At 42.3% G+C, this 25,276-nt stretch overlaps 1 protein-coding gene across 28 annotated transcripts in view; it reads right to left on the bottom strand.

The window, feature by feature from the left end:
* Window positions 1–25,276, bottom strand: part of MAGI1 (membrane associated guanylate kinase, WW and PDZ domain containing 1) — a 335,583-nt gene that overhangs the window by 22,844 nt on the left and 287,463 nt on the right. For 22 of the 28 annotated variants that reach the window (XM_042014765.1, XM_042014699.1, XM_042014557.1 and 19 more), the window contains 3 exons: window positions 13,919–13,950; window positions 7,115–7,331; window positions 1,605–1,682 (listed from right to left, as the gene is read on the bottom strand). In XM_042014765.1, the coding sequence (XP_041870699.1) occupies window positions 1,605–1,682; window positions 7,115–7,331; window positions 13,919–13,950 (327 nt within the window). The remainder of the gene's footprint in view (window positions 1–1,604; window positions 1,683–7,114; window positions 7,332–13,918; window positions 13,951–25,276) is intronic. The other 6 variants (XM_042014616.1, XM_042014743.1, XM_042014695.1 and 3 more) reach the window with 1 other exon arrangement.

The raw sequence follows: 25,276 nt of genomic DNA, 5'->3' as shown, positions 1-25,276 counted from the left end.
CATCTAGCTTTCTGTATCTATGAACAGGTTTTTTTCCACTGGCATCAGGGAATGTCAGATTGGGCCCCAAATGGATTTTATGCTGTCTGTGCTTAGTGCAAAAATTTGGGTCTGCTCTGGTGCTTGTCAGTGTTAAGACTTTTGGTTACCTCTGAGGGTCTCTCTTCAATATAAAATGAATTGAAGAACTGGGAATACTAAAAATTAAACAAATAGGTGAATGCTAAGGTACAGATGTCTGCTTCGACATTTTCATTTAAACTGGCTTTACAGATAATATTGCCACATTTTAATTACCTGCAATTATAAGCTAAGCTTAACACCCGTGCCCTCATTGAATTAGAGACTGATTTTTGTCCAGACACAATTACAGAGTGTTCAGGTGATGAACACGCCGGGCGCCTGTGTGGCTCATCTCCTCTGGCTGAAGGCAGCTCGCCACGCACAGACGTGCAGCACAACAAAATTCAGACAATGAATTAATTGCTGTTTGTCACTGCCTTCAGTGAAGGGAGCATGACAAGCAGACACAGTCGGGAGCATCTCTCCAGCCCTTCAAAGGCTATTTTGGCAAAGGCTGGCCCCAAACAATTAATAGTGTGTGTTGAATCTGTCAGAGGTAAAGTGGCTTCTGCAGAGAGTTCCTGCGTGGGCCCGTGGCCTTGGCACCTCTCAACACCTCCCATTTGTCACCCCTCCAGTCTCACTGAACGATGCCGTATGGCCCTGGTTTGAGTCCCAGCTACACAATTAATGCCGCTGGAGGGAACAGCAGGCCAGGCTGCACCAGTCGTATCAGACCAAAGCAACAAAAATAGACAAGTCTAACCCCAAAGAAGCCAGTTCTTTCACATAGAGCTCCTCCCACTGGAAGGATTACAGCGAGGTGGAACACAGATACAACAGACATACAGACAACAAACCCTTACACAGAATGAGTACAAAGCTCCTTTTACCACTTTTTGCAGCAGCTCTGCAGGGCAGTGATTCACTGGCACAATCCAGAACACCCATCCACCTCAGAGCTTCAGAGGTGAGACCCTCTGAGGTTCCATACTGGAGAATTATTTTAGGTTCTCCCATTATTCAGCTGCACTTCAGAGGAGCCACTTTCCTTACTTAAAGGGAACATGGTGCTGCTGAAAATTCGTTGAAAATGAATGAAAAATGGCCTCTAGGAATCATTCATTGCAGCCCTGCACCTTGACTGATCTCAAGCATGTCTGACTGATCAAACATGTACACAGCCCAAATGGGTAAAATTTAACAGCAGTCTGCCTGTCCCAAATTAAACCAGACCATTTGGAGAGCAGTGCAAAAGTAGTAAGAAGAGTTCTGTGAATGGCTGGAAAGGTGGGTGACACAGCCCTGTTGATGAGCCATGTGGGCAAACTCAGGAAGGAGACAGGAACACAATACACCCACCCCCTGCCACCTACGCCATCCAGCCAGGACAGTAAAGCCAGACTTTGCCCCTCGGTGGCTAACCTTGGGATATGGCCCTGCCAGACTCCCTTGGTGATGAAGAGCCCCCCGCCACAGAGCAGCAGTGACACCACAACAAGACATCACAAGACACAGATACACTCTCAGCACAGTCTTACATTCTCCAAAACTCGTGGAATTGATTTCTCTCTCTCTCTCACCCTTGCTCAGTCCAGTTGCAGGTGAAGGTGACATAGCTGTAATATTAATTTTACAATTTTGCAAAGCTTAATGTATCTGCTTTCTTATTAGTTCATTTAATTAATTGTGACTTTATGGGTCATGTTAGGCTTTCATGCACAATTTGTTAAGGTTATAGCTACTATGGATTATGACATACTAAGTTTTACATCTCTCTGCACATGCCTGGGCACGTGTAGATATAAAATACACACATACTTGAATTTATACATTTATGAACATGCATGTAGGTATATTTGATAAACCTCCTTTGTTCTTCTTAAAGGAAGAATTTTGTGACAACACCTTAAATACACTTTTCTACAAAAACCCCTTCCCCTTCATGACACGAGTTAGTTTTCCAAATGGAAATATCTTTGTCTAATATTAAAAGAAATTCTAAATGCGTGGTGACAAACAATGAACACAGTGCTTAACTACAGATCATTTTTATCAAACTTTACTATGCAAATGTTAACATGATATATACAACAAAATTCTGCCTAGTGTGACATCAGTTTCAACATAAGATGGATTCAAGAATGATCAGTATGAGTTTGCTTTAGTCACTGGCTCATTTGAGGCAGCAGCACTTTCAGTGACTCATAGCTTGGCAAAGCACAAAATATTTAAGGCCCAGATTCAGCAAAGTATATGAGGACAAGTCTGAAATTAGGAGTGGGCAGTCTCACTGAGGCTGATGGAGAGTTTCAGAGTTGAAAAGTCCTGCAATTTAGCCATAGACCTCATTAGGTTCCATATTTGCAAGAAATCCATCTTCTAAACTATCCCAATGCAGGAGAATTCAATTTCTTTTGTCTTTTCCCTTTAACCAAACCTTTGTGGTGGCATGGAAAGATTTTGAAAGATGGCTTCAGCAGGAGTTCTTGACAAGATGAACAAGCTCACGCGACGTGCTGGGAGTACCACAGTCCCTTTTAGCAATACATTCTCCAAGGGCATGGATACATCTGTGTGCCCAAGAGTATCACTGCAACTGTTTGTCTACTGTTAATATAACAAAAGGACATAACCCTACCAAAGGGCTTTTACTAAACATCATCTCTCAAGTCAGTCTGATCAGAAGGCGGATGCAGTTTCAGGAGAGTATTCTTCTTTTCTATTTTAAGGGGAAAGTATCTAATGTTTGTGTTATTGTGCAAATATTTTTAGTTCTATGTAATTGCCAGTGAACAAATACGCTGGGGTCAAGACTTGTTTGTATTATTTTAATTAGATTTGGGGAGAGAAAAATCCTCCCGAACAAATTATGTGCCTGAAAATAAAATTCAAATATTAACGATAACTTCGAATATTTTAAAAGCTTTAAAAATTCTCTATCGTGTTCTGCTTTACTTTTAATTAAATGCTTAAGTCCTTCAAAGGGATTCATTAACACATCTGCAATTCAGATTAATTCATTTTGTCACTGCTGTTTTGACAGATGGCCATATGTAGGATACGGTATTTTGCAAAGCAATCAGGCCACATGAGAAAAATTTGACAACAAATTGTGTTAATCTTTAAGGAAGTTTAATAATACATTGAAAAGTAAAAAGCATATTATAAAAATATATTTCAATAAAACAGTGTGAGGTTTCTGAATTGTGGTTCTCTGCTAAGCCATTCAATTGCTGTTTCTCTCTCTGACAGCTCTTCAAGTATGTAATTCCTGGATCTTGGAACTGCTTCATCTTTTAAACCTTAAGGGTTTGTCCTCCTCTCTGATTCATGTACACAACTCCCACGAGCAGCAATGAGTTACCCATAACGAGGAGCTCAGGCAGCTAAAACTCAGCACCAGCAAAGAGTGCATTTGTTACCACCACCAAATGCTCTGTTTTCACATTTGCTCAAAGCTGGCTATTCTCAAACGTCTTAATCCAGCAAAGACTGGTAACTCTGGGCCAGATTGCAGCAGAGCATCTGAGCTCAGCCTTAGTCTTAAAGCATCCCTTTGGGTTTACAGCTTGAAAATAAGCTTCCTTGGACCTGAGCCCAAACACTCAGCACCTTGCAGGTCTGATCCCCTCACCCCAGGGAGATCCACATGAAGGAACTTTAACCTGCATTTGTGAAATAAAGTTGCAGTTCTAATCTGCTTCCCCCCAGCCAGAGTCCAGAAACAGTGACAGAGCCTTTGCTTAGCTTTGCATGATTAATTCTAGCTTAATTTTTATTCTTTTTTTTTTTTTTTCCCCTAAACAAGCAACGTTTGTGGCTCTCCCCCACAGAATTGGAGCACTTTCTGATATTAAGTTGCATTGGGTAAATAATAAAAACACATGCTTTTACACAATTATTGGTTAGCTGGTGCTGTTCAACTTAATTGGGCTCTACCAATGACTTCAGTGAGACAGGTCACGTAAGGCAAATACGGTCTTTTTTAATGAAATACTGATCCAAAGACAACTCAAGTAGAGGAAGAACGAATTTTACAAATTCTGAAAAATTAAAACGTTGCCTTTGCTTTCTGTGTCTACATTCTTGTTATTAATATAAGTAACAGTGGGATGCATTCCCAGAGAAAAAGGCAGTATGTATTCATTACAGATTCAGTACTTCTTTTATATCCCTTTCCAGGCTTTTTTTCAAATTTAAGGCCAGCAATTAACAGTGGGCAAGCCCTGGCCTCAGTAGCAGAAGAGCTGTGCTGGGGCTCCTCAGGTAGTGGAGCCTTCTAGAACCCACCAAATGCCCTGGGTTACTGGATGTGTCACCCACCCTCAGCTCTGGCACTAGGGTGACATCCTCCTGCTGTGCATTAGATATCCACTTAGCTCTGCTCACACGTCCATCAGAAGGTTGCAGAGAGAGTCACGCCCAGCACCCAAAGCTATGGATGTCATTGGAGATGACAGTCCCAATGCCCAAGGGAATGGGTGCCCAAGTAAAGGAGAAAGCAATGACATGACCGTGTTCCCACCAGCCAAAGGTGGCACTGGAGTTAAATGCAACTGCAGCTGTGTAAAAACATGAAGAACAGTGTGAAGAACACGCGGAGATGACAGACAGTGAAACTGGAGTCCCCAGGAAACAGTTTCTTCCATCACACACTCTGATGCTCAGTGTCAGCAGAGTTCCCTACAAATGACCTGAGAGCCACAAACCCAGTGCTTGGGCAACACTGGGAATGAGTCTTAAAGGGATGATTCAGGTTCGTAACAAAGGAAAAGAAACACAGCGCTTTACCCCAAGACCTCAGGGCAGCAGAGCCAGGCTTCAGCTGTGAACCACAGACTCCACTTATGAGACTGGTGATAAACAAGGGCTTGGTGAGGGAAGGAGGAGCTGACCACTGACCTCTATATAAAACCACCAGTCATGCTTTGGGATCAGACCACAAAAGTAGATAGAGCATGTCCAACTCCATTTTTCACTTATCTTTCCTGCTTTTCTTCACATTTCATTACCCACAGCAAAGCCATGTCACTAGCAAAGAGTGCAGGTTAATCCCCAGGGAATGTGTTTCACTCCAGCTTAGGGTAGGAAATTCACAGGCTCTTGGACACTTCTAATGGTTTACAAGGAGACATGACCATATCACACTTCCACCATTCTCCTAAAAACCCCTATCTATGAAACCAAGAAATCTCATAAAATACTTTCCTGGAAGGGAACAGCAATGGGATGAAAAGGTCATAGAAAAGCACCAATGTTCAAACAGGTCTCATCTGGTAGAAGAGGCAGGAGAAGGACTGAAGCAGTAGAAGAGGATCAACCCCAGTACAGAGGTGCTGGGCTGTGGAAAGGTGAGACAGGGAAGCTGAAGGGGTATAGCAGATCCCAGTCTAGCAACAGGCCCAAGCAGTGAGGATTGTGGCACAAGAAAAGATGGCGTGTGGGAAACCAGCAGGTCAAGAGACTGTGAAAAGGCCTCTGGAAGGGCTCTGGTCCCAGCCAAGGACAAAACCTCTACAGGGTAACTGCAGCCATCGAGGAAAGAGGAAGGATTTAGCACATGGTGTTGGAGGTGCCACAGAAGGGCAACTGCCTGCCTGTGCACTTCAGGGTTTCTCCAGCTCAGTCTTGGGTTTTATCAGGAAAGACAAGCAGGAGTTAAGGCTGCTAAGCTGATACTAATGACTAAGTAGTATGAGTTAAACAGTTAATTAGAAATTAGCTAAGTAGCTGCAGGGGGTCAGAGGCAATGGCAGCACAGTGCCAATAGGAATCATGCAGGCTGGGCAGCAGGAATACCAGTGCCATGGGACATTTGTCCACCCAGGCAGGAGAAGGAAGAGCTCTGCCCACAGCTCTGCAGGGCTCAGGAGTCGCTGTCCCTCAGCTTTCACCCCTTTTTCCATTTCAGTGAGCTGCACATATAAGTTCTGTTACTGCACTCTGCAGATCAGCGTGACATGGCCCGAGAGCCTGCAGGGTCAGTACACCTAATCCTTAGGAAAGGATAGGAAGGGAAGCAGTGCACAGAAGCAGAGACACCTACAAACTGCACTGCTGAGACATTCAATCCAGAGATGCATCTTCAGCCAAGAAACTGTGACTCATAATTTAATTTTTCCAGGATATAAGACTTCAAAGTGATTCATTTGGTCAGAAAAAAAAGTCCTACCATTTTTCATTCTGAGGTAAAGGTTCATTTCTTACTGGTTTTACCAATTTCCAGTTAGCACAATAAAATCAAACTGCAGGTGGTACTCTCAGAGCACCAAGATTTTGAAACTCCCTTTTCTGTAACTAAAGTAACTATTGCCTTTCAAAATGAACCTAATACTCTAACTCTTTAAGAAGCTTTTACAGATTTGATCATCTTCAGCAGTGCAATTAAAGTAAAGCCAATGTGTTTATTTTGTTTCCAGAGAAGAACCTGATTGAAACCATATTTATAGTCTTGGAGCAGAGTCAAAACCCTGCTGAACTACTAGCCAAGTGTGCAGATTATTAATTGCCATAAAAGCCACTTACAATATGCATTTAATATCTGTATTGTTAAAGTGTCCATTCTAGTCGAAATAAAATGGCTCAGCTGAATTTTCTCCTCCCCAGGGTGAGGCTGAAAAGCATCTGATACAAATTTCAGCAAACTAAATACTTCTCCTCCTTACTGAAATTCCTATGCATATCAGATAATGAGCCTTAACCTCAAAAAAGAGTTTAGGATCTGGATAACAAACTTGAAAATTCTCCTTCAGCCTAATTTAAAAGTACAATAAAAATATAGGGGAAAAGAAAGTCTTTAATTTTAAAGGGATTTTTCATATTAAGCTTTGGTCTAAGAGCCCTTTCCTAGAGATGATCTAAATCCAGTCCTCATGAGAGAGCAAACTGCAGCTCTACCAAGTGGATCACATTGACAGATACCAAATTAACCAGTGGAAGCCTTACATTTCCAGTAGAAACCTAAAAAATTCAGTTCTTTGCAAAGAAAATACACAGGGAGCAGCTGCCGTAGCCGTAGCCTTAGCAACTACACCTGCTTCATACTCACGTCGGCTTTCATACATGCTCCTGGACTGGGCCCAGATTTTGAATGGATCTGGCTTTTTCTGCCCAGAAGTGTCCGGTTGGTCGGCGGCTGGCGCCTCCGGGGCAGCGTAGTCCGGCAGCACCTGGGCGCTGTGCACGGGGGATGCCGTGTGCCCGCTGCGGTGGCTCGAGACGCTCTGCTGGGAACTGTTTTGGCTGTCTTTCCTTTCAAGTGGTTGCTGTAAGGAAGAGAGCAAGTGGAAGAGAGAGAACAGACGGTTATTGGTCGCTGAGTGGGTGTTTTCCATCAATTTTTCTCCCTTCTTTGATCAGGCTTTTCTGCATGCACATAAGTAAATATATAAGTCACAGTTTTGCTGCTACCCAGTTAATGCTGGGTACAGTTAAATTCCCCGGCGATAGATTCTGATAGGCAGACTGACAGAAAGAGATACACAAAACAAAGTAATTTATCATTAAAAAAAAAAGCATTTTCCCATCTCACACATAAGACAGATCTAAATCTCATTACAGGTTACTAGTTTCAGTGTACTTATTTTTTCTTGCATTAAGGCAGAAAATCCCAACAACCTTCTATTCAGATAACATTTGTGTCTAACTTGAGCCTGAAAGAAAATGAAAAAGCTACCAGGTTTCACTGTGAAAACTCAAACTGTCCCTCTAAAGCAGAATCAAGCACAGCCCTTACTATGCAAGGTCACTTTTTCTCTACAGTTCCTGCAACCCCCCCACATTACAAGTGTGTGGACAACAGAGTACCCCTTTAATGGCTCTGGTCCCCAGAGCATCCAAGTGATTTCTGCAGACCTTAACAAATGTAAAAATGTCTATTTGAAGTTTGATTTGTTTTAATTAAGTATATTAAAACAGGAAAAATGAATCCATCTAAACTCAGGACTTATTCCAAAGTAGTGTGCCAAGAGCTCTGTCTGCTTAATATTTATCTAAGCAGGGTATATAGTTCTTAAATTCACAACGGTGTGCTCAAGCCACATTTGCATTGCCAGGATTTGTACTACTCAATATGTAGCAAAATCCTCAACAAGAGGTCCCCACACTGTGCAGCAAATGCTTTTTAATGCTCTTTTGAGATGACCTTGGACTGACACCAAGGTTGAATGCAGTCTCCCACCTACTCTGGTACAGGGAACTGTGTTCCCAGGGCTGCTGTGACACAGAGGGTGGCCGGAAAAACAGCATCCCACAGGTTGTTTTTCCAACATCCACTATTTCCCAGCTAAAAAGGGTCAGCCACTCACACCAATAAACCTCAGGCAGAAATTTAAGCCTCCTGCTGGCAGAGGGTACATGAAAACATTCCAACAGAAGTGCTTTCAGGTACTTCTCTCTAGGAACCCAAGCTGGGGTAGGGAGAGAAACCAGCAGCAGACAAAGATTGGATCAGCATGGGGGCCTCACTGGCCACAGGTCTGGGCACCCCTTGGCTCTCTCTGAACACGAGACCCCAGGCAGCTAATGCTCCATCACAGAACAGCTGAATTAATTACAGAGGAGAAAGTCACCATACAAAGTGCCCTCTTTTAGAGTCTTAAACCCCAAAAACCCAGGTAAGATTATTGTTAAGTTGCACGTACTCCAGCTTTACACTGAGAAAAAAATCTCAGCTTCAACAGCCCAGATAATTTTGACCTTTCAGCCTTGCACTGGAGTTGTTGATCCACTACCAGCATCTTTTTAAAGGATATCTCGATTGACTAGAATGTGAAATTGCCTTTGTCCTTTAAAGCAATTTTGAACAAAGCTTACCTGCTGTGATTACTCATCTGCAGACTTTCAAATACAAATATCTGAACCAATTTCCAACATTTTTAGCTTTTTAAGTGGTAAATGAAGCTAATTCACATGCAGCCCTTCAATTTTTAATGAAGCCATTTAAAACAGCTATGCTGGGGATAATCAACTTTAAAAAAAAAAAAAAAAAATTGCATCTCTCAGTCCAACCATCTGGATTGGTTTGTTTGGCCAAACTACTAAAATAACTACAAGAATCCTGTTGAAACTTCAGGCCAATCTCACTGGAAATAGCTGGTAACAGAATGTGGAGGACAGGGACGAGAATTTGAAGCTTTGTTTAGCCTTTAGGGAAATAATGAGAACTCTGAAAGATTCCTGATTTAAAAAGAAACGAAGTTTGAACTTCAAAAAGTGCTCTCACTTTGTGATATGAAAGGTTTAAATTTTGAACAAGCTATGAATTCTGTTTTGTATTTGGATTGCAAATGGAAGTGTCAGCATATCTAAAGCAAAACTACCTCTAATTCAACTAGAGTTGCAATTGCAAAACCAGGTATTTTTCAAGAAATAGGTGATAGCTTCTTTAGCAGGACCAGTGGTTTTCCAAAAAATAACTCCTTCAAAAAGCCTAAAATATCTCTATTTAGGAGTTTGAGAGGGGACCAGAGGAAGGGGAATGTAACCATGGTAATAAGGAATGTATGTAATTAAATTATTCAAGACAGTATTTATTGACTTTCATATCAGCAGAGGCGGCCAAAAAGGTTTGGGGCCAAACTTCTTTCCACATGTTGTAGTAGCTTCAGCACGTCATGCCCATGAGGAATTGCAGGGGTCTGACCATCCTAGTCCCTACCATGGGGACTGCTCAGATGAAGTTTGTGTCTTGGTACACGTAGAGCTTTCCCAAAAGGGATGAGCTGACCAAATGCCAATGAAAGGATGGCTTGTCCATCTCCTACCTTGTGCCCAGCTTTTTAGGGCCAACCCTCCTGGGTCTGAATCATACTGTCCAGCTTGCTCAGTTCACACACATAGGCAGGAAAGCAGCAGATGAGTACAGGGTCTGGTTGGTGACAGAGCAGGAAGTTCTGACCTCACCCTGAGGTGCTGATCATGGTTTTTAGTGTCAAGTAAAGCAGATCAGCTGAACTGTATTGACTTCTGACAGGAGCTACCAAGAGCATGGGGCACTGAACTACTCGAGCCAGTAAGAGCACCCCTGATTCTTGAGAGCCCATGATCTTCTTCAGAGCTGCTGATTAGCATCAGTGGCTTGCCAGAAAGACCTTTACCAAAAGTGGCTAGAAATCAAGACTATGGTGACTACCTCGAGTCCATTTAGGCAGACTGAACACTTAAATACGACGACGGGATAAAATAATTACCTTAGTACTGTTTTATAGCTGTGACAAAATGAATACGTGGGAAGATGGAGCTTGTCACACCCTACTGAAGCCCCTGGGCTCTGAATGAAAAGGGATGTCTTGTACAGAGTCACTGAGGAACCAATTTCTCTTCTTGACAAAAACAGGATATTGGCAGAGCCCCTGGTGCTGCATATCCACCCAAAAAATGTGGCAAATCTCTTGTAAGGGACTAGCTGTGCATAGGAATTGCATTTTTGGTCACAAGTCAGCTATGCTCACAATGAATTTATTTAAATCCAAAAGAAAAAAATCAGAGTTTTGGAAGAGCTGAGCACTTTATCTCCCCTGCAGTGATCCCATCTTCTGATGATCTAGCTGCAGATTTTGTGCTGTAGAGCTTTTTGGAGAAGCTGGTCCTGGAAGCAACAGGAAACTGAGCTGGAAATGGGAATCTTTGCCCCCTTGTAGAGTATTTTGATGCAAGCAACAAGAGAAAAAAAAAAGAAAAAAAGTTTTTCATCCATGTTATAACAGAATAACTGCAGGGGAAATAGCTATACTAGAAAATTTCTGTGCTTAAAATGTATCTCTCTAGATGGTCAATACAAAAATATTATCCATTTTCATCTAAAAAAGAATGGGAAATTAAAAAAAAGGAGCAGGACAGAGAGCTGCTAGGAGCATGTCCTTGGTGAGGGGAAAGGGAATAAAGAAGTTGGAAATGTCCAGTCCCATATATGGCTGGAAAGGGGTTTTTTACTAGTTTAGCTCTTTCACCAAGGTTGAAAAACTCTCCTTAAAATCTGAGAAGAGCAAGGTTTGTCAGAAGATACACACAGACTGACAAATACAGCCCAGCAAAACTGAGCTGAAGGCAAAAAAACTTCCCAGGCTGTGTCACAGCCCCAGCACCAACAAACCTCTCCAAGGGGCTTTAACACGTCATCACAGTCAGGAGGTACCAAGAGTCTGAAGGTGGCCTTTGGGGAATGCGGGACTGGGGGCTGAGAACAGAAAATAGGACTCATTTAAGGAAGAGCAGCCACTGGCAGTAAGCGGGGAATGTGTCTGGGCTTTGGGAAAGGATGTGAGGGAACGAGAGAGGGCTCATCTCTTGAGCAAAGCAGAAGAGGATGGACACCTGAGTCGTGACTTCCCTGAGACAGCAAAAGAAACAAAAAACAAGCACAAGTTAAGATCAAAGCCAACTGCTCCAAGCCTCAATGTGTGCTGTCCTCTAACTGCAGCTCATTATACAAGGAATGCTGGAAAAGAGTCCTTGTGTGTTGAGCAAAGGGCACAGGGGAATTGGGCAGCACATCCCCCCAAGCCCCACAGCTGTGCTGTGCTGGGGACAGCCCCTGGCACACGGCTCTGATGGCAGCTCCTGCATTCACCTCATCGCTGCCAGTGCAGCAGCAAACTGGGAGTCCCTGGCATTCAGGGCATCCCCGGGAAACACGGGGGCAGAGTTCAGAGAGATGGTATCCCAGACAGGGACCGTGCTGGTGGGGCAGGCCTGGCTCTTGCCTGTCATGAGTGAGAATCCTCATGGCCAAGAAGGTCAGGCTGGACTCCCCGCTTCCCGTGCAGTGGAGCAGCAGCCCTTCAACAAACCAAGGAAGGACAGCGTTAGACACCCCCACTTCCCTGCTTCTGACTGTCGCCTTGGAGCTCTGGGGTTGGTGTAAATCCACCCCAGAGAGCACGAGGAGTTTCCTCCTCTGCACACAGATGCCCCGAGGCACTTTGCTCCAGGTTTCCATGGTCAACCCCTGCATGTCAGCGATGCCTGGGGAGGAAGGAGCAGATGCACCAGCTCTGCCACGCTGGCTCTGCCCTCTGAGGAGTGGCCGCTCATTAAAGCTGCCACACGATGCTGCAGTGAGTACAACATCGCTGCTAATTGTGCTGCCAATGATCCCGTGTGCAGCCAGGGGAACAGGAGGCTCTGGTTTTTGGGAATCCTGCACTTTAGAGGCAACAGCACCGCCTACGACTGTAGGAAAAATTACTGACGGAACCCTGAAAAGGCTTGGGAGAGGCATGCGAAGGAATGTCAGCTTTCCCCAGGCTGACAGGCTCCTCAGAGCAAAGAGGAGAGAGAAATCTGCTGTTGCATCGCTACACCTGTTTGTAAGCAGCCTCTTTGTTCACCAAGGCGGGATTATCCTGACATGGATTTGCAAGCTGCTCAGATTTTTACTGTGCATAGCTGTCAAACCGAGAGGTGCCTGACACAGCAGGATCCCGCTTTACCTGATGCCAAACGTGCGTGTGGCAAAGTGGGAGCATCCATGCTTTGGAAAGACCAAGGCTCATGGATTAGGGCTGGTTTAATGACAGAAGTTGGAGTCCGGATCGCGTGCAGCCAATCCTGCTCTGACGGGGGGAAAAAGTGGAGGCAGAGAATAGAAATGTGCCAGACATGTCTGTATTTTACACACTTGCTTCTGTTTCACCGAAGGCTGAAATAACCCCCATGTGTGACAGCAGCGAGCGGGCAGGGGCTGGCAGGGCTGTGATTTGCAAGGAGCACGCCCCGCACTTCTGCCTCCCAACATTAATGCGAGCTGACAATGGTAGAGGCCTGCGCTCACATGACTTTAATCAGTGCTGCCCTAAGCTACCAGAATCACATTCATTATTTCAGGGCTTTCTTTTTGGATGAGCAGAGAGCTCGTATTAAAAGCAACAGCCTTCTGCTCAGCTGCTTCCTAAACCTCTTGCCCAGGTTTCCAGTGAGGTGGGCTGTGCCCAGCTGCAGGTTTTGGCACCATGGGGGACTGTCGGTGAAGTTTCACACCATCTTACAGCACAGCAAATACCTCACTTGCTCTGCTTCCCCAAAGCTCCTGGCAGAGAATTCTGTCTCTTCCTCACTCTCTACAGATAACTGCAAACTTTCAGGCTTTAGGTATTTAATTCCCTTTAAAAATAAAACATTTCTTTTTGTTGCATACAAATAGTACATTAATTTCTTCCATAATATCATTAACGGAGCTTTAATGATACTTTAGATCACGGCTTCCGTGCTGCTAGCTAAGATGCCATTCAGGTAACAGCTTTACATGGAAATACATTCAGGGAGACAAGAAAATACTGTTCTGCTGTTGCTTTTTTAAAAAATGAGGAGTCTTACACCTGCAGCACAATCCTGCTCAGTATGGAAATGCCTCCAGAGCAGGTACTCCGACAGCTGACTGTATTCCCTGGGAACTGTAACCATGCTCTGCTCATGCTTTGTCTCTCCTGACAATGTGCATGCTTTCCCATTCTGTTAATAATTCAGCCAAGGATACTCAAGAAAACTCAGGGAGTTAATGGAAAAGGTTGGTGCCTATGAGCACCCGACAGGAATTGCTATCTGGCAAGAAGGTGGAGCCTCCATCTTTCCAAAAGGAAACAATAGCTTTTTTTTTGGTAAGTTAAATGACAGAGAAGCTCATCTGTCAGGGAAGCGGATTTGTAAACCTGAGGCTTTATTTGCAAACAAGTCCCCCTTCCGTACTGCATCCCTCTCTCATTTCCCCATGCAGCAGAAGCCGTGCAAGGTAATCATGGTTGCAACAGAAAGACAACTTAAAACAATTGAGACCCAGAAAGCAAACAAGCCAAACTCATGCCCTTTTCCTTCAAAGCAGACAAACAGACAGAAATAGTAGCTGAAAAGTGCTTACCGACTTTGGGCTCTTCTTTGGGACTGGCAGTCCTGAAAAATGGCAACAAGGGAAAAATAAACATTAGCATTAAGCGCTACCTTCCCTTAAAGAAAAATCCCTAGGTGTATCATCCGAACGTAGCCATCTGCAGAGTTATGTCAGCTTTCGCTCTCACATCGGAGTTACCGGTCTGTTCATATCGAATCAAAGCCCTGGGAGAGGGAGCGAGAGCCAGGGAAGAGGGAGCGGGGGGAGAGCTCTCTCTGCATTAGCTATGCTGACTTGTGCTGCAGCAGCCAGGAGGCTGCGAGAGAAACCCACAGCCCTCAGCGGCTGCTGAAACCCAGCGCCTGGGCAGAATCTCAAATGCTCCCCTGGATTACAGGAGACTTAGCTCACAATTAAGCCGAGGCTCTTTCCTTTTGACGCGATCGGCTCAGCAATTTTATCGAACCAATTGCAGCGGCGCAGGGGGAACAGGTTGATTTTTTTAAAAAGTATTCCTCTAGAAATTGATTTTTGAATGGAAAATGTGCATTGGGCTTGAGCAAAGGGAAACAGATACATGAGGAAGAATAAGCTTTTCTCCCTAAAAATATGAATGTTACTGAAAAAACATGTTTTCCTTCCTGTCCATCCTAAGTGTAAACCTTTGAAGCCTGAGATTTTATCTGTTAGGTACAGTAGAGAGCTGTGGCTTGAGAACAGAACTACCAGTGCCCTGACCCCTGGGGGAGATGCTAGGGAGCTTGGAGAAGGGGGGCTAACACAGGTTGCAGGTGATGTAAAGGAACAAACAACTGGGAGGGCACCAGGAAAGGTTTTTTCAAGGACAATTTTGCATTTTGAAGCAGTGTCTTACTCAGTCTGTCATGAGCAAGAGAACTCAAGTGAGATTTCAATCAACTACTTGTGCATAGAACCCAGCTGCCAGCAGCAAAGGACACACTTGTCTGGGGATTTACCTAAAATGCAGGGAAAGCTCTTTCTTGGACTCAAGACCTCCCTTTTCCCCTTGCTGTTGGAAGAGAGAGGAAACCCCCTGTATTTTGCTCTGTGTGACACTCCAGAAACAAACATAAACCAAAACACAGATTACACTCCACATTAAGTGCTCAGTAATTCAGATGTTTAAAATCTGCTTTTGTCTTTAGGATGTGATTTATGTGGCATTTATGCTGCATTACATTTTCTACTTTATGCATTTTGTTTATTCTAAACCCCATGCCCTCATCTAACTTTTACACAGAGAATAAAATAAGCAATGCAAGTGAATTACAAATCTGTGTAGGAAGATGCTTATTTTAAGGTAATTTGGGAGATGTTAGCACTGAATAGGGAAGATACACAATTAAAAATGATAATCAGAGCTCACTTTGCTGCTGCTTTCAGACTGGGATGCATACTGTAATGACTATTTTAAATATTTTCAAGATTTTGAGGAGTATCAGTGCTCTGTATGTCACTCTGATGCATTTCCAGCCAATAGCTGATACCCATCTAGGCAGTGATTGATTGAGGGACAATGAAACATCAAACTGTTTGAACTAAACAATCAAGACTGCAGCTTCATTTCTGCTGATGGGGACTGTTTTTGTATAATACCCTTAAAGAGGAAAACACTAATAACATTCATGGCAAGTCACATTTTTAACAGGCATCATTTATCACAGAGATAAACACAGAGATAGAGATTCTCCTCTCTCTCTCTCCTTCCACATGCATGCACACACGTTTACTCTCCAAGAGATGCTCTTTCCTATTAAATCAATAGCTAGAACAGATCCCCATGCACACGCACACACCCTTAACAGACCAGCATGAGACAGAAAAGATTTAACAACGTTTTAAATGTTCCCTCCAAAAATAAAGTGGAAATGCAGGTGAGCTGCTGGGTCAAATTGTATCAGAATTCAGTCTATTGCATCACAAGCATTGAATGTTAAAATTTAGTAGGTATGAACTACTGAACAAATCTTTCCTTCAAACCTTGTCATTATTTTTGCTGTTCCAACCCCGAAGAGATGGAAAACAGTTGAAAAATAATGCAAAACACATCAAAGCTATTGTTTGGCGGGTCCTTTGGAGGCCAATAAATCTTACAGTGTCACTGCTCTGTGCCAGACTTTGCTGCAGAACAAGCAGTAATTTACTTCTTACCAAAGTAAGTGACTGCAGAACACGTTAACAAATGTTGGTAGTTTTTCATGGGACAAGCTTATAGCCAGGGGAATAACCTGCCTGTACATTTCCCCGTGAAAATATTATTTATTCATCTAATTAGGGTCTCATTTTAGAACTCCAGTTCCTGGCACAGCAGGCCAAATGAGCAAATGATAGGTATAATGGGGAGTTTTCATGCTCAGATGATGGAATGGATACAGTATTTAACAGTGATGAACACGAAGTGCTTGAATAACCCCCAAATCCTGGGAGCTCCACTAGCAAGGAAATGCTGAGCTTTTCCAAAAAGCTTCTGGCGAAAACATTTCCCAAGCCTATGAATTTGGGATAGTGACAACTGTGAATTACAACACTGGCCTTTTGATTCCATTAACGTGTCCCATCACTGCTCACGCCATGCCTTGCTTGGAAGCTCATCCTCCTGGCTGCCCCGTTCTCTCCTGAAGCCTCACTGCAACTCTTTCAGAGGTAAGTGGGCCAAGCACAGACAAAACACCCAGTCTGCATCTTCTTAGCATTATCCAGCTTTTTGGTGGTTGGATAAATGGCTTCACATCCCTGGCTAGAAGAAGCCAGAAGGCTTGTCCCTGCTATGCCATCAAACCCAACAATAGAATAATAGTAGTTTATATTGACATTGCAATATAATTTCCCTGTGATTTGATACCTATGGACATCTCTCACTAGTACCTGAAATGCATCTTTTAATTTTGGGGGATTTTGGAGATACGGATTAGAGAAGATGGAACAGTCAAGAAATCAAACAGGGCTGTTGTCACCACAGAGTTAACAATGTTTTAAAACAAACGAGCACATCTGGTAAACAATGTCAATATGACCTAAAACCCCTTGACTGGGCTCATTGTAGCTACGTACTAAATGTGCCTGGAATTAAATTAATTAGAAAACACAAATTACTCCCCTCTAAATAACAATGTAATAAAGCAACTGCTTAATGAAAAATATCAGTGATCAGTGAGCAATCCACAAGAACAAAAAAAGGCATTGTAATCAAACTAAATTCACAGACCCATCAGCAAAGCAAGAAAGACTTCATACAAGGTTAGTCAAAAATGAGTCAGATGCAGGGATCTAAATTAAACTAATTATCACAGAGATTATTACATTTATCTTAACAAAACCCTCTCTCTTTTCTCCCCAGTACTCCCTAAAGCTCAATGTACAGCTGGCTGCATCCATCTGCTCAACTACATTTTGTAACATAGGGGAAAAAATGCAAATCATTAAGCAAGTTTTGCAGCATGACTTCAGCACTCTTAATGCCATTACCCATGAGGAGCTGTATTTCTGTTGCGTGACACTGTGTTACGTTGTGAGTGATGTGACCCATGAATTAAATCCATAATTCAGCTTACTTAATATTATTTGTGTTAACTGCGCAGTCTTGAGTGGTAAAACTTTTGGGAAGCTGTAAGGTCACTAACCCTATTTATGATGAGTTCATGGAAGAACACATGGGACAAAACTTGACCCCAAGTGTTGCTGTTTCTAACACGCCATTTTTAGAGGAACATTTTTTTCCTCAACTCCTTTGTCTTTATGCAACCTAAGTAACACGGGAACACCATGATACAAGGCAAACTCTGCTTTACTGAGCATACACAGAATGCAATGTGAGACTACAAACCCCCACACCACAGCCTGGGCCTGGTTCTGGTGAGAGCTCAGAAGGCCACAAATGCCCCAAAATTACCTAAACAGACACCAGACACAACGTGCCCTGTTCTACAGCCCCATGTTTTAGAGATGGTAGGTCAAAATTATCTAGTTAAATGCTAAGGAAGACCTATCTCTGGGCACCACAGTCATGCAGTAAACCCATTCCAACAGCTTGGACATGTGGAGGCCAGCTGGTGTGAACACTTCGCCTTTCACCACACACACACACACAAATTATATATTTCAATGGGATTTCAACTGAAGTTGGAACAATTCAGTAGTTTGCACAACCCACCCATATGACAAAGGCTCCTGGAATTGCTAAAGGGCCAGTCTGGAGGCCAGACTATCATCTTCTTTATGGCTTAGAAAGTCTGTGTACTGCCCAACATTTTTCAGTTTTGGGGTGGTTTTGCACATGAAAGAGAAGAACAGCTGTTTCTAGATCTTCACTTCTCACAGTTCCTTAACTCTTCCAACTTGGACAGCTTATGGACCATCTATATCCGAGAGCAAAATAAGCCATAGGTGAGCCTAAGAAGAAAGGTCACCCATAAGGTTTTGCCCTTGTGTCACCTGCAGCCCAGAATGCACCAGTGCTGAAAATTATTCAGAGACGAAAAACACAAGAAAATAAAGATTTCGGACTCTGTCCAAAGGTTAACATTTACAGAGAAAATGTTCCTGCCTGGAAAAAAAATAAAAGGTTCAAGCTTTCTAAATAGCACTTACACTGTGCTGAATAAAACCCAAAGGCTGTATCAAAGAAAACAAACACTTTGGAAGATGAGGTTTAGGTAAAGTACTGGAGTCAGAGGGTGCACAACCACATACCTGGCATTGAACACTGATCGCTGCTTTCTGTGTGCAAAACAAGGAACTTTAAATAATTAACGCTAATGGCCATTAGCGCTGCTGGGGGGGGCAGGGGACAGGAGATTGGTGGTGACAAAGCAATCCCCTTGATTCCGTATGATCCATTGCCAAAGAGTTTCTAATAAAGGACAAACACTATTTAAAAGAGTAGAGGGAAGTTGATCTTTTCCAGACCAGAACAATCTGCAGCAAGAGAGGCAAGTCTGTGCAAGCATAAGGAGAAGAAAGAAAAACATCAAGAAGAAATCCCCTACCTGTCCCTGCCAAACTTTTCTGCTCGTCATCGTGATTTGCATAACAAGAGCATCACTGCACTAGCAAAAAAAATTAGCTATGCAATACAAGCTTTAAGCAAGAGAATAATTTACACTGCAGTAATACAGCCCTGACATAGATCAAGTTTGGTAACTACCAAATGCAGTGAAAAATGCTACATTTCTAATGCTAATGTTCAATGCTAATGCCAAGCAAGCAATGTCTTGAAGAGATCATCTTGGGCATTATTAACCCACTGTCACTGACGAAAAACATAATGAGGCATAGAACATTATTGCCACTAAGATGAATTTCAGTTTTAGATGCTCTAAAGATGCTAAATTTTATTAGCCTCAAATACTCATTTTTGGTTAGGATGCTGAACAATTCCTCGCCATTAAAGTCTCAGTCGTATTTTCAGCATCTCAAATGAGTATTGATTTTAGAAGTGATAAAAAAAGATACAGGCTAATAAAATGCTATTTAATTACTATGAAAATATAAATTTAACTATGCAGTAATATATACAGATATATACACATATATATATATATATATAAAAGGTAATGCCAAGACAGTAAGATAATAAAGAGATTGAGAATTAGTGTGACAATTACCCATCTAGCCTCTGGTTGTTATGGCATGTCAAAAGTTCTTGTATTTTTATTTTGAATCTCATTAAATGAAGTGCTTATCATAAAACTCAAGCTGTTGGAGTCATATGCTTAGATGAAAACCTTTGCTGATATTTAAACAAATATGTACATAGACATTACATTTCTGAAATCTCACAAATTTCAGACGCTAAACACTGGAATTGGAAAGTAATTAGAGACCTCCACGTTCTTCTTACACAGAAAAGGGTGTGTGTATACACAGAATTATGTATCTAGTTTTCATATACATAAGCATACATGTGTGGCTATCCATGAGGGTACCTATCCTTTAGAAGCCCATAAAATCCATGACTTACAAGCTTTATTTCTGGAAACCATCTCACAGTTTTTGGGGCATGCTGCAGTTTTGAAGATGCGTAGTCCCATGGCTCCTCTCCCCAGATGGCCGTCCCATGGCATGACCATGTGGGTGCCAAAGGGCAGCAGCACCTCCAGGCCAATCCCAATGCCACTCCAAGCTTAGTATAGAGGATGCCAAAGATGAGAAACCATATTTTGCTAGTCACATCTGTATTTATGCTGCTCAGTGAGAGTGTTTGTCTTCAGACTTACCACTGCACTGCTACAATGTGTAAATCCATGTGCTCAAACTGGGTGGCTTATGGGAGATTCTCATATTTCATATCCAGAGAGCAGCCTGCACAGAGGGGACGCCTACAAACACGGCCCTCTTGGCATTAGTTTGATGCCAAGACATCCCTTAATAATAAGCTAGTATTTACAGAATGCTTAGCCAGGTTCAGACCTGGGGAGTGCACATCCACACAAGCCACACTAAAATGCTCTACTAGAGGACTATGGTTTTATGGACGTTTTCACAAAACATAACTTTATTAGTTTGAAACTAGTTTTCTATTAAAATAGATCAGTAACTTGATCTTACTTCTAAGGATGTAACCTGTACATCTCAGAAACTAATCCTGAAGGATGGAAGGAAAACTTCTGAGGACTGCTATTTACCTGCACATCCCTACCAACATCACCTTCACGTGCCTCCAGCCACAGGGTCCTGATCTGTCCAAGCATCCTCAGCCTGCTGTGTCACGTCCCTGAAGCTCAGCCTCCTCTACCAAGTCTGTCTGGCCTACAAGCCCTGCCAGCTGCTTAAGACCAACTCACGGTGCACTGCAGGTCTTCTGGCACAAAAGGCACAGGTTAAACGAATCTTTTCCATTCCTCTGGCACCAGAGTGCAGGCCTCAGTTTGCCTATCTATCACCATCACAAAAATAAGCAAATCTGACTGAGACAAAAATAAACATTAAAATGAATAACATAACATCCCAATGCAGAAAGGGAAAAACATTTAAATTCAGAATGGAGAGATGTAGAGACATGCAGATAGATATTTAAAGGCAATCAATTTCAGAACAAAACCATTGACTAGTCCATTACAAAGCCATCCTTCTTCCTCAGTTTTACCCACCTGCTACTGCTTTTAATGACTCTTCAAATGTATTTAATTACAGTGATAAACAAAGACCTTTCTTGGATTTCTGATACCTCATTACTTCTGTTGTGACTAGTTATTATTATGCCAAATCAAGGCAGCAGCTACTGCACCTACCTGCAGTGTGGCTGATAAAAACTCATTATTTACTTGCACACCAAAATGTCACCCAGGCAGTGTGTTCCTGATGAGGAAAACCTGAGTGGAACAAAACCCTCCTTGCTGCACACCTCCAAGTCTGCTCCATTTCCTGCCGTGCAAATCCTGATGAAGATGTGGGAGGCACATCTCCAGCTAAATCTGCCTTATCTCATGCACAGTATTAGGTTCTGCTGTGCCACCTTGTGTTACATCACATCAGATATAAAACAACACTGTGTGGGTTTGAGCTGCTCCACTTCCACCACTTCAGCATTTAATACCAAAACCAAATCAACATAAGGTGAAAAAAAAAAAAGCACCAACTTTCAAAACCTCAAGCTAAGGAGGGGAAAAAAAAACCCTTAGGAAGAGTTTCAGAGCTCTCATCTTTCATTTACTAAGCAATATCCTGTTTTGTTCTCATCTTAGAGCCTACTGCTTTCTGCAAGATAAGGTGGTTTGGGCAATAAAACATCCTGATGAGGAGATTTCAGCCATTTTTTTTTTTCCTTCCAGCATTCAGCAAATGCTTTGGTTTTCTAACTGATGCTAAAGCAGATCCAGATTCCCTGCCACAGAAAGGCAGCCATGCACATAACATGCACACCATCACTATTGTGCTGTCAGCATGCAGGACTACACAAAACTGACATTATTTCCTTATTCCGAACGTGTTAATTGTTCATCTCCTTAGTAACTGAAGTACAGGTTTCCTCCTGGCCTTAAAGCATGTTTCATGAAATAGCAAAAAACTTTAAAAGATATCAACCCTTGAAATAAATGCAAAATGTGTAACAAAATGCCAAATAGTGAATCAGCAACTGCTCTATCCTATTTTACACTTCCAAGCGACTCTGGAGCTCAGATGACACATATATCTGGGGGATACAAGTTATAGCATAGATAGGCCATGCTGCCACAAAAAAGCAGGGTAGATCATGTAAAGCTGATGCTGACCCAAAAAGCAGATTTCACAAGCATCTCTTCATTTGCTTACTCATTTCTAGGAGAGAATCAGTGCAAATGGAGTTAATGAAGAGTAGCTGAGGGGAAAAAACACTTGTGCCTCGAATACCTAACAGATTAGTGTCAGCACTTCACATGGATCACACCAGCAATAGCTGGAAATTCTGCAGGCAATTAAAATGTTCATACCCTAGCAATGCCGCATCTCCTTCATTATCAGAACTGTAATATTATAAAGCTGCTGGTTTTGGTGTTTATAGGACAATGTGCTTTGTTTGGAGTTCCTTGGCTTTTTGCACACATGGGATTTTTGATATTTGGGTTTGTCAATTACTATTTCAACTGGATGCCTTGTACTGAAAAACTCCAGCAGGACCTGGCAATGTTAATTAATTAGTTCCTGCAAATGCATTATTTATACAAACATTAGTAGCATACATCAAACTACTTGGTGTCTGAGCAAACTACCAACAATTACCCTTAGTGGTTGTAGCATCTGTAGGCATGAAAAACCTGGGTGAAACCCTGCTGCCTCCTGGAGCCTAATGGGAGCCTTGTCATGGACTTGGGCAGCACCAAAACCTCCCCTTTGTGTTTTTGCTAAGCAAAGTCATCCCAAACATCAAAAATTCAGATCATCAAAAGCAAACGGCTAATGTCACTAAGATTAACACCTGTAAAACACTTTGAAGGAGAAAAAACACCATGTAATCCCAAAATATTACATTATTTATAAGACGACCTGATTTTAAATGTTAAGTTCAGCTTATTTTTATCACAAAGAGAAAACAAGTTTCTGCTCGCTTGCTTTACAAAACCAATTACCAGTGATCAGTGTATGGTGCTGCATAACAATACACAGCATTGTCCCAAAAAGGCGTATCTAACACTCTGGAGCTGCTGCAGGAAAATTAACTTGCACAGTGGATTGAAACACATGCACATAAGCAATTCTGATCAGGGGTATGAACTTCAAACTTCTTATTAAAAATACCTAAACTTATAACATTTCCTTTATTTCATCTTTTCCTGACTTCAACTGATTTTTCTATCTGCTCCTTGATATACTAGTGCCTAATCAGAATAAGGCTATGAGAGAATGGTAAATGTGACATCAAACTTGCTTTAAACTTTCTTTAAAGTCTCATCAGTTTCTTTTGGCCTTGTTAGAATATAATTCCAGTCAACAGAGAAAAGAGAATAACAAGGAGTAACTTGGTGGTTCGGAAAAAAAAGATGCGGCTACTCCCAACTAAAGGCTCCCCCAGTCCTGCTCCTTCCCTGCAACTAAATTTTAACAATGCATTTTTACTATGATTGTCTGTTTTCAGAAAATGGAATAGGCACAATGCAAGACATTTTAAAAACATCTCATTTCTAACACAGTTTGTAAACCAACTTACAAACTTCACTAATCTGATTCCCTTCTTGCCAGGCAATGCTCTTTAAAGGATACAGTAACAAAAATAAACAAGAAGAAATAATTGAAGACAGATTTTTAAATGTCAAACAAGAGTCCATGGTTAATCAATAAATCTGGAATAAATCAATAACTCTGGAATTATAAAGTAATAACCCTGGAATACAAAGTAATGAACTAAATTTCCTAAATATGATTTACTAACCATAAAGGGATGAGGGGTGCCTATGAGTCTGGATGGTATTATTTGTACTACAATATCAGGTATTTTTCAGCATACAGCTCAAAACAACCTCTACTGAGTGACAAATTGAAAGATTCAACAAACAGGTTTGGTGGAAGATACCTGAGTAGAAGGTACCAGGAGCTTTGGTAGGCTGGTGGTGATGGACAGAAGGTAAGACAAGGAAAAAAGAGGTGATTTGAAAAGGAATTTTAAAAAAGTTTAGAAGTCAGTTGAGCACACCAGAGGGCAGAGAGGAATTAGGTTTGCCCCTGTTCTGGGGGTCCAGGGAAGGAGCTGACCCAGCATGGTGGGCTGTGGAGCAGAGTAAGAAAACCAACCATAACGGTGGCACATGAACGATGACTGGCATCAGCAGCTCTGTGCTCGGCGAGATGGGGTCCAGGGAGTTCCTACAGATACAAACACAGCACAAAGACCTCACTATAAAGCTCTGGTCCCTCTGTACTTGAGCTGAAAACACTGCTGGAAATGGTGAACTTTTCTTCCCATTCCACAGGCTTTGGCACTGGCAAACATGCTCTGTGGTAACCATCAGATGACTCCCAGGTTGTGATTTTTGTCCCAAATGCAGTTTGGACTGACTTTCTCTCTAATTCAGCAGCTGCTAAGACAGTTTGAAATTTTCTGGCAGCTCAATGCTTAAGTGGCATGACTTTCAACTCACCCTTCACTGCAAGCCTAAAGGGCAAACAGAAGTGAGTGGCTTGCTCAAAAGAGTTCAAGTCTGCACTGAATAGCTGATTGCAGCTCTAATTATACCATGGTTTTACATCATTAGGGACAGCAACTGAAAAGGAGCTCTAATTCCAACAGTTTTTTTTTTTTTCTTTTGCTCTTACCACTCAGTGATCCAGTTCCAGCTAAGGAAGGGGAGGAAAAACTTCATTTCCAGGTGGGAATTCCAGCAAGGGAAGGTCCATGAAGCTAAGGAATAGGTTTATTGCTTTAGAGCTTTGTAATTTTTTTCCATTGTTGCAAATTTTTGTTGTAGTTACATGTGTCACGAGGAACATCTTAAGCCTACTGACTTGAGGACCAAGTGAGCAGGACTATTGCAACAGACCTCTCCCCATTCCCACCAACCTCACTACTCCCCACAAACACCTTCCATTCCATTGAACCATAAATAGGATATTACTATGGACTCTTACATGGAGGTAAGACTCAGGTACCCACTGATGGGCATTTAGACAAGTAGATGTTGCATTGGTTCGTCTTCCCATAGAATACATTTCGTTTTGACACTCTAGTATATATCTATATATCTATCTAGCACATATATTTTTTCCAGAAGATGCATTTCCCAGTTTAATGTGAGTTTGGCACTAGGGAAAGCAATTAGAAATGGTACTGATTTGCACATGATATGTGAGGGACATTTCACCTGTGTGCCTTTACTTTGATCTGGAGCAAAGTGGGAACACATCTTCAGGGGGATTATGTAGATCAGGCTCAAGGTTTATGCTATTTTCGACCTTCCG

Source organism: Corvus kubaryi, unplaced genomic scaffold (genome assembly GCF_017639235.1).
Source record: "Corvus kubaryi isolate FWS band 111438036 unplaced genomic scaffold, C.kubaryi_AGA036_p1.0 136, whole genome shotgun sequence".
In the NCBI taxonomy this organism is placed as follows: domain Eukaryota; kingdom Metazoa; phylum Chordata; class Aves; order Passeriformes; family Corvidae; genus Corvus; species Corvus kubaryi.
The sequence above is the reverse complement of the archived record's forward strand: the minus strand, read 5'-3'. Positions and strand labels throughout refer to the sequence as shown.